The sequence below is a fragment of the Hesperophylax consimilis genome, chromosome 7 (genome assembly GCF_061612785.1).
Source record: "Hesperophylax consimilis isolate HC1 chromosome 7, BYU_Hcon_1.0, whole genome shotgun sequence".
Classification (NCBI taxonomy): Eukaryota; Metazoa; Arthropoda; class Insecta; order Trichoptera; family Limnephilidae; genus Hesperophylax; species Hesperophylax consimilis.
Genome location: NC_142842.1, coordinates 12,784,145 through 12,796,344, shown reverse-complemented (window position 1 = coordinate 12,796,344; position 12,200 = coordinate 12,784,145). Strand labels below are relative to the sequence as shown.

The 12,200-nt window shown below is 34.5% G+C and overlaps 1 protein-coding gene across 2 annotated transcripts in view; it reads right to left on the bottom strand.

The window, feature by feature from the left end:
- Window positions 1-12,200, bottom strand: part of FASN1 (Fatty acid synthase 1) — a 95,034-nt gene that overhangs the window by 1,210 nt on the left and 81,624 nt on the right. For both annotated transcript variants that reach the window (XM_089633222.1, XM_089633221.1), the window contains exons 23-30: window positions 11,354-11,553; window positions 10,488-10,658; window positions 9,067-9,306; window positions 8,070-8,234; window positions 5,705-5,883; window positions 4,509-4,739; window positions 3,787-3,951; window positions 113-349 (exon numbers count right to left, since the gene is read on the bottom strand). In XM_089633222.1, the coding sequence (XP_089489348.1) occupies window positions 113-349; window positions 3,787-3,951; window positions 4,509-4,739; window positions 5,705-5,883; window positions 8,070-8,234; window positions 9,067-9,306; window positions 10,488-10,658; window positions 11,354-11,553 (1,588 nt within the window). The remainder of the gene's footprint in view (window positions 1-112; window positions 350-3,786; window positions 3,952-4,508; window positions 4,740-5,704; window positions 5,884-8,069; window positions 8,235-9,066; window positions 9,307-10,487; window positions 10,659-11,353; window positions 11,554-12,200) is intronic.

Here is a 12,200-nt window from a genome sequence, read left to right as displayed (position 1 = left end):
TCATTTACAGCTACGAGAGAGACTAAAATGATGAAAATCACGCCACGCATGGTGTCATTTATGAGAAAAGGGAGAGGTTACAAAGGAGCTGCATATAAAATAATCAACTTACAGCTGTCAATCCGTAGTCTTTTTCTATAGTGACAAAGTTGTCCTTGGCCGACAACAGGGTGACCTGCCCCTCAAACGTGGCCTTGGGCCGGTACTGGTCGCCGGCCACCAGCTTGTAGTAGAAGGACTTGGCGGCCTCGGCCAGCTGGGCCGGCTGACGGGTGGTGGACTTCAGCAGCTCCGTTGTGTAATGCAGCCGATCTTCCCACGACTTCATCTGCTGCAGGTCTGCGGAGAGCTGTAATTAAACGGTGTATTAGAAGTATGCTTTTAACATTGGGTTAAACGAGGATTTCATTATCACACTTTCGGGATCCATTGGTGTCTTTGTAATGAATGGGTCAATAGATCGTTAAATAGTATCACAATTCAAATTTTAACCCGAGGGCTATCATGAGCATCTAGCGGCAATTCAAGATTCTGATTCCCATTGTTGACTCTGCTACAGATAACAAATTCACCCACCAACACCCTCCTTATAGATGGCGCAAAAGTCAAGTTGAAAACATGTTATAAAAGACCTTGTCAAAGTAAAAGCATGGTACAATTATAATTTTTAAACAATTGCATCAAATCATGAAGATTAGGGACGGGTTGTTTCGGAGAATTCAAACAATTCTTCAAATTTCAATGTTAATTTTCAATTTCTGAGAAATATTTTTTCAAGTTAATAAATAGGACTTTCACAGAACCTGAAAATGAATGTTGAAATTTGATGAATTGTTCAAATTCTCCGAAACCCGTCCTTAATCAAATGTATTTGTGACGCAACTAGAGAAGCAGTTTTTAGCAGGAAAAGTTACTTGTACTTGTTTAGACCACATATTTGTCCGATTTAACAGTGGATGTAAACAAAGCGATTCTCTTTCCTCATGTGTATGTAATAATATTACTATAGCGGATCACTTTTTAACTGCAGTTAATATTAAATATAGTGCAAGGAAAGAAGCCCCAGAACACGGGGAAAGAATTTCGTTTTTATCACAAAACAAAATCGACAAAAACATTCATAATTTTAAGTGGCACTCCTTGCTTGAGGAACAAGATTGCAATATACTATATAGTAAAATTAAAAACAACTTTAAGAATTTGTATGAACAGAGTAAAATCGTTATGAATTATAAACCCAAAAAAGACCTCTGTCAATAAAACCTTGGATAACTTCTAATATCTTAGAAAACATTAAAAAAAAAGATTCATTGTACAGAAGGTGGAAGAATTTTCCTAGCAATCAATTCTTTGAATTGGAATATAAAACTTTCAGAAATAAGGTGACAAAAGAAATTATTAAATGTAAGTCTACCTTTTTTAACAATAAATTCAAAAATTATTTTGGAAATACAAAAAAAACTTGAGATGAAATAAATAAATTATTAGGACGCAAGTCCAAAAGTAGTTGTGACGAAATAATCTCGAAATATATGTTAAATACGAATAATGAAGAAACCGTAGCAGATAAGTTTGTTGAATATTTTACAAATCGTGTTAGCTCTATGATACATAAATGTGATTATTTAGCATCGACCGTCAGGCCGCATGAAGTGCAACATAGTATGTACCTACCCAGAGCTACCTGCCAAGAAATCAATATTATTGTTAGCAAATTAAACAATTCAAAGTCACCAGGGATTGACAACATTCGAATGTTTGACATTAAGACACATATTAATATTTTAGGGCCTGTTATAGCACACTTTATCAATTTAATTTTATCGCAAGCAGAAATACCAGATGAACTAAAAAGTAGCATCACTAGGCCAATTTACAAAGGGGGCAAACATACAGATATGTATTCAAAATTATAGGCCAATAAGCATATTGCCAGCCCTAGAAAAAATACTTTTCAATAAAACTTAATAAATATCTAGAATCTTTCTCTTTGTTGGATCCCAACCAATATGGATTTCAAAAGAAAAAAAGTACGGAAATGCTGCTTCAGGAATTTTCAAATCACATAAATTATGAATTAAATCTAAAAAAACAAGTGTTGGTTTTATTCATAGATAACTCTAAGGCGTTTGATACCATTGATACAAATAAACTATTAGAAACACTGGAGACAATAGGAATTAGAGGAAAGCTGCTAGTTTTATTAAAAAATTTACTAACTGATCGACAAATAAGAGTAAAAATTCTTAAAAAATTTAGCAAAAGAAAATATATCTCAACAGGTGTTGCACAGGGGTCAATTCTAGAGCCAACCCTTTATATTATTTATGTCTCAATTATGAGAAAATTGTTTTCATTCGTTAAACATTTTGTATATGCAGACGATACGGCGCTCGTAATATCGCACGAAGATCTGGTTACTGCAATGAACCTTATGCAACATGATTTTATTGCCCTACTGAAATGGTCGCATGATGCAGGCCTCTTTATAAACGCCAAAAAAACAAAAAATTATGCACATCAGATCTCCACACGCCAGATGTAATGTAATTCCTTCATTATATACACACACATTTGACTACATACATAAAAATGTTGCACAGCCCTGTTCATGTGAAACCATTGATTTTGTCAAAAGTTATGTATATTTGGGTGTTACTATTGACTGCTACATGAAATGGGATGTACACATTACTAATGTTTGTAAACGTCTACGAGCTATTGTGGGTAGGATTTATAAAATAAAATATTTCGTGCCTATAAGTACTTTAAAGTTAATCTACTTATCTCTGGCTGAATCCACTATACGTTATGGAATTACTTCTTGGGGACATTCTTGTAAAACTAATATAAGCTATATACAAACATTACAAAACTCCATTATAAAATTGTTAATCCATAAATATGACAATCAACACAGAAGTAACATTAAATTAATATACAAGTCTCTGAATATTTTACCTGTCAGAGGATTATTGTTTTATAATATTGTAAGTCAACATGTTATATTGTCTGATTCATTGTATAGGGAAAGAGTTTGCCATAAACATAACACAAGATTCACTCAAAATGACGGACTGGTAGTTCCGAAATGTACTAATAAATATGGTGAAAGAACTTTAAACTATATAGTACCCAAAATTTTTAACCTATTACCAATGACAATTAAAAATAATAACATGTATACTGCTAATGTTAAATATAATCTAAGGAAATGGTTATTGGATAATAATGATCTATACTGATGCCCCTGAAATGGAATTCATATTCTTAGAAAATGGAAAAACAATTATTTTGTAATACCTGACTACCTACCTCTATTTATGAAACTATTGATGTACTTGTTGGTAATACTAATTTGTTCATACATTTATTTTTACTTGCTTATTATATAAGGCTTTTATGCTGCTATTTAAACTTTTCTGCAATGTAACCAATTTATGTAATTATGTACCGTTCAAATTGTATCTTATGAGTGTATAAATGTTGTCTCTATGTCCCTGCTGACAAACTACATAAGTAGTTTAGCGGGTTTAAATGTGAATAAATAAAAAAATGTTTAAAATTTTCTATTTTATAACAAATACATAAAATGCATCTATTAATTTATACAAATAATGAGGCAATAATGAAAACTGCTGAAATTGATTAGCATAGAACTCCCAAAGCTGTGATCACAGATGGGTGTCAAAAAAATAAAAATAAATTGAATATTTATTAGACATGTTTCTTTATCACAAATAAATGTATTTTGTCCTTCTAAGTAAATATAATGTTGGTATTTACCCTGGCTTGGTCGACATCCTTGAAGAGCATGGCAAAGTAGCTGAGAGCATCCGACTCGTTGGATTCTCGAGTGGTGTTGACCCTCTTGGCCTTGTGGTTTCCCGTATGGGTAGTGACGTAGGATGGTGAGCCGTCTATCAGGATTAGTTCTACTTTCTCTCCAGCCTGAAAAACAACATGGGGTTATTCACATAGGTCTACAGGAAGAACTGAAGAAAGTAGGGTGTTAAATATCTGCCTACAATGAATCCTAAGATACTTTATGTTGGAATGATCAATATTACAGGCATCCTGAACGTCAGGTGCAGGACCTCGAGTAGAGGAGCCTGGTGTACCAAGGAAAACGGAGTGAGGGTCATGATTCTCAGCAATGACTCAAGAAGAATACAATAAACTGCAGACTGCTGCTACACTTTGGATTATTATGCAATGATTGTCACTGAAAGCCATTGAAAAAAGCCCTAGATATCATAATATGTATAGCCAAAGCTAGATAAGTTCTTGGGAGGCAAAAAGACGAATGAGTGGATTAGGAATAAGATTGGTTGCCAAAATTACAACACAATCTCCGCGCTCAAGTGGGACTATGCTATTTTAATATAAATTATGTATCAATATATCCCATTATACGGCATATTTTAATACAATTCATGTTATAGTGAAACTTGAATACCAGCTGATGAATAACATAAGTGACAGCCGCGTTAATAAGGGTAAAATACCTTTTCTAGTTGCAATGCCATCTCGAATGCCACACAGGCTCCGAAGGAATATCCGGCCAGGATGAATGGCCCCTTGGGCTGAACGGTCTGGACTTGTTTGACGTAGAAGGAGGCTATGGTCGCCATATTGTCGAGTGGGACATCCTTGGTGCACTGCAGTCCGTACACTGGCCGAGAGATCTGCTCCGCCATCTTGTACAGTAAGTCCACCACTCCTTCGATGGGGTGTACCTGGGAAACAATATTCATTTAAATATAGCATGACCACCAATTAACTAATAGCCAACTACCCATGATAGTTAGTCACTTATAACTGATAACCAACAAACATTGAGGTCCTAAACGTATTAGACACCTCGCAAATATTATCAGATACTTGCAGATCACAAAAGCTATTTTTTTCTATGGGTATTTACAGTTTTACCTATGTAATTCGACTGCTAGACTCCAGCAGGCCAATGAAATGAACGATTATCTGTTTAACCCTTACATACCTATCACGTAAAAAATCACATATCACCTTAAGGGGGGTCACTAGGGTCCCCAATGTATCTTGGAACGATTGCTATTGATTGATATTCATTTGCCCTTTCCAATAGCACTCAGATATTAGTTACTTTTTTAATCAGACATTGCCCATTTTCACCCAGCAGTTCAATCAATAAGTAAAGCAAAACCGTAAAAGAGATATTACAAAATCGAACATAACTCAAATAAATATTATTGTAGATATTTCCCATAAAATAACTTATTACATCTGCACTCATAGCTTGCTTGGGGTGAGTATAGTGATTTTGCGGAATTGGTTAGGTATTATTTAATATCTTAAAAAATAGTAACTGGATAATTTTTATTTTAAAAGCAGATCAATTACTGAGTAGTTTTTCTAGTATAACCTAAATTATAGAATATGTGATGTAAACGACAATTTAGATATTGTACAAAACTCACATTTGGGGTATGAGTTTTAGGATTAAGAAAGATTTTAATTTCGACTCGAAGTAAGGGAAATTCAATTTTACTTAAGATACATCACACTTCTACCGCTTTTGTATAAGAAATTTTACGAATATAAATAGAAATTAAAACATAGAAATCTGCATTTAACTATGACTATGCTTAAGGTCAAAAAGGTTAAGAGTTAACTTTTACTGCCCGAACACGGGAGAAATTATTGTGTTTCAGGAGAGACTTACCAAGAATACTGGAAGTGCCTTAGTTTTGTTGGCTTCTCTTGATGGTAGTTTGACGAGGACTTGCTTGGGCATTAAGTCCCCGTCCACAGCAGTGAACTGGATATTGGACGAGGTGACTTTGGAAGGTGTTTTGTCGCTGGACTCTGTTGCTTCTCCGTTTGTAGCATCTCCACCTCCACCTAATAACAAACATTCAGTTCAAAGGGTTAATAACAAATTATTATTATTCAACCATTTGATTTTGCCAATAATTAAACTGAAATTATTTTTTTTAATCGGTAAGTGCGGTTAGCCAATACCGGATACAAAAAGATGTTTTACAGTCAAATTCACAGATCACGCACAGTATTTCTGCCAAAGTTTGTACATGTTTTTATGAATTCCGTTACTTTTACTCTCCACTTATAAGTTACCACCAATACCAGATTACTAAAATTCGAGCTTTATTTCAGTGCAGAAATTCTGGGACTAACTACCATATTTATGTATTCCTCACTGCCCAGAGTATTAATGAAGGGTACATCTTCAATTAATTTATCGGTTAATAAATGCAAAAGATTGTTGCAGGGGCAGTTTAGTTACACATAAAATAAAGGAAATGAAAAATTGTATAATATACACAGGTATATAATTTTAAAACCTATTCCTACGTAAAAGACCATAAACAGGAATTTTATAAACGTAGTTTAAAAAAGGAATTAAGGGATTCTTTATTCAGAAATGTTATAAATTACTTTTTCGATGTTGGTACAAATTTACAAAATTTTTTTATACATTTTTCAAAAAAAATTTCCACAATCTTCGTAAGATTGTGTGTGATTCTACATGATAGTACAAGTAAAAAAGATTAAATTTTTTTTCGAAATTTCAAATTTTATGATAGTTTTCAGGCACGTTGTATTGTTTGTCTGAAAAAATACAAATAATATCATTCAGTACAATTTTTTTTTGGCATTGGAAACACCAATAGAATTTCGAAAAAACTTATTCATCTTTTTTACTTCTACCATCGTGTAGAATCATCTCCCGAAGTTTGTGCACTTTACCTCCCCACACACCCTGTAAGCTATTTAAGACACCAGAAATTTAATTACGAAATCAGTCTTTGTTTAATTAAATAAAGAGACAAAATACACTACTTTTTGATAAAAATAATTTGATTAAAAATACATTACACCGGTTCGACAGTTGTATTTAACTGACTAAATAATGTAAATTAATAAATTTGCCTGCTAAAAATATGTAACTTTCCAATATTTTATAATACGTAACTATGAAAAAAAAACAACAAAAATCATTACACTTGACAAAAACGTCCCGACTACACCCCACCCCATAATTGAAAAATGTCAAACTGGGATAATGAACTTTGATCATCTTCATTATGCATATGGATATTATTTATTTACTAGCTGCACCCCTGAACGTGTTGCTGTGGCTCAGTCAGTCTGTGTGTCTATGCAGATAGAGAAAAATAGCGCATGTTCCTTTTACATCCAACAGATGGTGCTGTTGGGTGATGGTGACATCCATATTTTTGTGTAATGTGCTCTCTATACATAGTAGGGTAGATTACCATTTAACGCTAGATGAATTCTGGAACACAGAATACAAAAAACCTGTAAACCATAACTACCCTACTAGTCATAGAGAAGCACAAATGTTCATTATTAAAATATCGCAAAATGTATACGGAGATAGATCAAAAAGACATAAAATTCCGGAATTATTTAACGCATTACCCGAAGACATTAAAAATGAGACATCTTATTCAAAAATCAAAACGAAAATTAGATCGTTCTACATCCGTGAAACATGAAAACAAATAATATTGAGGATAAATACCTAGATCTGTGAAAACCAAATAATATCAAAAACAAATAATATTGTGAAAAATACCTAGAACTGTTAACCATTGTTAAAAATAAAACAATTACTATCGTACATTATGATCATAAGCATTATAATAATTAGTAAGTATTTTTATATTAGATATATACTATTAAGTAAATATTATGTATTACATATCAAGTTGAGATTTAAATATATTATTACATATAAGCAAATAAATAGGAAAGTTAGAGATTTCTTACAATCAAACCGATTGATCAGTTTTGTAGGATTTAAGAAAGATAAAATATTGTACAAATAATAAAAAAAAAATAAAAAAATAAAGATATATATATATATTTAATATACTGAGGTTTATTTGAATGCAACGTTTTGTCAAAATTTCAAAGCAATCTGTGATTTAAGATTTTGAACAAATGAACATTTACATTTTTATTTATATAAATAAATACCTATAACCCAGAAATTAAATTTTGATCAATGTCTATTACAATTTGAAAGAATGTAGACTCACCTAATTCTAAAAGTTTGGCAAAGGTGAGATTCCTAATGTCCTGAACGCCAAACACCAAGTCGAAGTTTCTCTCTAGGGTCTGTTTGATTTCAGCTCCCATCAGAGAGTCCATTCCGAGATCTGCCAGGTTGGCTGTGCCGGCCACCTTCTTGGGGTCCTTAATTCCTGCGGGCAACAAACATTCAATATTATTGCTAACTAGATCGATGTTAACGTGAAAAATAACAGGACAGCCTGAATTCTTGAAAAATCAATTCCAATTTTGTAAATGAACCGGTCGGTGGTAGAGTTGACATCGCATTTAGGACCCACCCAGGCTTCGTGTGTTCAATTCCTCGGCTGGCTACGTTCTCCATCACAACACAACCAAAATTTTCCGCTTTCTGTCGTGGTATTAGGAGATTTTCAAATATTGTAAGGTTATTTGTAACCCGGGAATATTATCTTTTTTTTTTTTTTTTTAAATTTTCCTTCGATACAAAATTTTCCGCTTTCTGTCGTGGTATTAGGAGATTTTCAAATATTGTAAGGTTATTTGTAACCCGGGAATATTATCTTTATTTTTTTTTAAATTTTCATTCAATACTTTATTATAGATAAGTACTCTATTGCTTGTCTGAATTCTTCAATTCCAGTTTTGACAACGATACTTAAATTCAAAGCAAATTTGAGTTAATTGTACCAGAATTATGCAGGTCCCACCCTGGTGAAAGACCACCATTCAGAATTTAAACATTACTTCAAATGGCTTTAACTTCCTCTTCCCCATCTCCTTCCCTTTCCCATTTCCTTCAATTTCACAAAATATCTGAATTGGGGATGCCGTAGTCGCACCGGCCCCAGACAGTTCGTACGCTTGTGCGGTATTCACATAAAAAGAGGATCATCTGTATAGTGGATGGTCTGTTTTAACAGAGAGCTAAGATTTTTCCATGTCAGTTTGGGTGTTGTATTATTGACTGTTGTGTTTGATAAATAAATAATATTGTGGACTTACCGAGGATATTGGCCACGGCCTGGAGCAGGTCTTGCTGGCCGCCGGCCGGCTTAACGCGATTCTTGCTGGCCAGCACCATGGATGCCATGACGGGGTGCGGCAGGTGCATCATGGTGGACATGGCCTGCAGGCACGAGGCAATGCGCTGGGGCAAGGTGCCGCCCACCACAGTCTCGTTGTCGCCCAACGTCTCCAGGATCAGCCCCACGTCTCCGATGGCTCCCCACTGGATGGCCAAGCCTGACAAATGCAAACAATGATTAACTCACAACAAATTGTAACAAGAGACCTCCAGAGTTGTTCTTTGTTTATTCTTCAAATACAAAGTATTTCACTCATTCCCCAGTCCAAAGGCTTCATAGGTTTGGAAATAAATTCAGTTCCGTTGATATTTTCATTTATTCCTTGCTTAAATTTTAATCAGAAATTTCTTACATTTTGTTTCGTTTATTATGATAATCCATAACTTCATTTTTATGTTTATTTTTACAATATAGGTATTTTTTATGATTTACTTTAGGCAGGAATCAATACGTTTTTTCTTCTCTTTTCTTTATGTATATTGTACCTGCGAGTATTACGTAGATTCATTTTTTTCACATCTTATTTTTTATATCCTATTTTTTTCGCAGTGCCAATATGGATAAATTAAATTCATGAAGCTTGGAATTAAACTAATATTTTTAATCAAATAAGACAATTTATTTTTAACGACTCTCAACTTTGTTAACAAGCATTATAGCGTTGTTATAATCAATATGATTTAACCTTCCAGCGGGCGCGCTGTCGTAAAATTTACGACAGACGCGCCTTATCGCTTCCCCCACTCTTTCCACTTAGTTGTAAGCATCGAGCTTCGAGCTATGCTAGAGTCAAATCAAATGTCAAATATTTACCGCAAGATATAAATGTTTTTCTCAAAGTGAGTTACGGTAGGGCTATTGAACCGATGACAGAAGAAGAAAACATAAGCTTTCCAAAACTCGGTGTTTGTCGGTTATGTGCACTGGATAAGAAAAGATCCTCAGCATCAATGAAGTGTTGCCGTTGCCAGTTCTTTACATGCAAGAGCCATTCTTCAGTTGAGGTGGTTTGTAACAATTGTAAGGATGGGAATATTGATTCTGACTAAATAGGTCGAAAACAAATTTAGTTTTGAAATATTAAAATGTTTAGAGTGTTGCTTCGTTTTTTTTAAGAAAGTCATTTTTTTTTTTTAAGTACTGCCTATTATCATTCTTCATATCCTTAAAAAAATTCCCTAACATTTGTATAAAGAAAACACCACTTACATGGAGAAAACTTGATGACGTAAAATTTACGACAAGCGCCCGCTCAAGGGAAATTTCTCAACGCGCCCGCTGGAAGGTTAAAGGCATAGACTAAATACAGTAAACATCATAACAGTATTGGCTATTTACCCGGAAGGCCGGAAGCCTGCCTCTGTTCGCAGATCCTCTCCATGGCAGAGTTGGCCAGTCCGTAGTTGGCTTGTCCGGCGTTTCCTCTCCCGCAGGACACGCTGGAGAAGGCTACAAAGTAGTCCAGGGTCGGACACAGGCTGCGCGAGGCTGTGTCAAGGTTCTTTGTGCCTGAAAACCACAAATTATTTTACATATATATTTTAAGCATGTTTTCCATTATGACGCGTATCCCATCATGTGGGACATTTTGACACAATGTATGCATTTTATGGAGACATATGGAACATCCGCATGCTGTAAGAAGCTGATATGTTACATAGCCGCGTGATAAGATTAATTGAAACAAGAAAAGTAAAAAGTTTTGGTTGTGCTGAGAATCTAACTCTAAACCTTCTGTTTGCCGGGCAAAAGCTTTACTGTTGTGCTACAAAACATCCTTCCCATACTGCAATTTTTATCAATCACTTATTTCTTGAAAATCATCAATCATCTGATACATACATCTTTAAGTGTGTAATGGTGAATTCTCACCTAATCTATTCTATTAGTCTCTGTAGTCAATTAATAGAATGAAAGTTTGGGGTCCATTCAACTTTGGGTTTCTATTCTATAGAAAAGTCCTCATCCGAAAGAAGATTCTATGAAATAGATCAGGTTAAATCCTGGCTTAGCGAATATTTAATCCAAATAAAACTCAGATGGTATCATGGGTAAAATACCATTTTTTTAATTCTTTTCTTTTTGCTTAATTATAATTAATATTTTTTGAATAACAAAATGGTCAAGTGTCGCTAATCTAGGTGTCATAAAGAATAATATATTAAATTCTATGTGCTTGTTGACAATGAATACGTCATTCTTACCATTGACTTTAGGTTTGCAGACAGTCTTGAAATCGGCTTCGGTTTGATTCTCCATGAAGGCGTCCCTCAGGACGACAGCCAAGTTGAAGATACCACCGACAGGACCCAGCTGGTTGGCTTCCTTCAGCAGTCTCTCGGCCCCGGCCACAGTTCCAATGTCGGCGGTTGAGATCAAAACCTTGATTCCCTTTTCCCTCCACCTAGAAAGAAAAATGAACACTTTTTCACAATTTGAAACAAATTCTAGTTACTAAAACAAACTAGGTCATCATGTCGTTTAATTGGACGGCTAAGCAGGGAGGATGGAATACTACAGAACTCTGTCTTGGCACACACTCCTTGTGCACTTCACTTTCAAGATTTGTCTTATATAATACATATCTACTCTTCTGTTATTCTGACCAGCCACGCCTTGTCTTCTAGTTAATAAATTAAATCTTATTAACCTTTTGAACGCGTTAATTTGCTCCGTTTTATCTATACCCGTACGCGGTACATATTTTCAAATACCTATGTACGCAATTAAATGTCAAATTATAGCGTTCTGGCATGATTTATTGGACTATACAGACAGAACAGATTATTCTCCACAGTATGAAAACAAATCCTCGTGTGTCAACCCTCTTAGATGTTTATAAAAACAAAAAAAAAAAAATTTCATACAAAGACGTACCGTATCTTTTGAATGTGGTCCCGCCATTCACTCGGCGTGTGTGTACTTAGGCCCATAAATCAACTGTCATGGCTATATATATGGCTTAGGCCACTGCGTTGATAGACACAAGTGGGACACCATGATCACTTATCATTTTTAGTTATGAAAAGTTGTGAATGACATACTAGTACA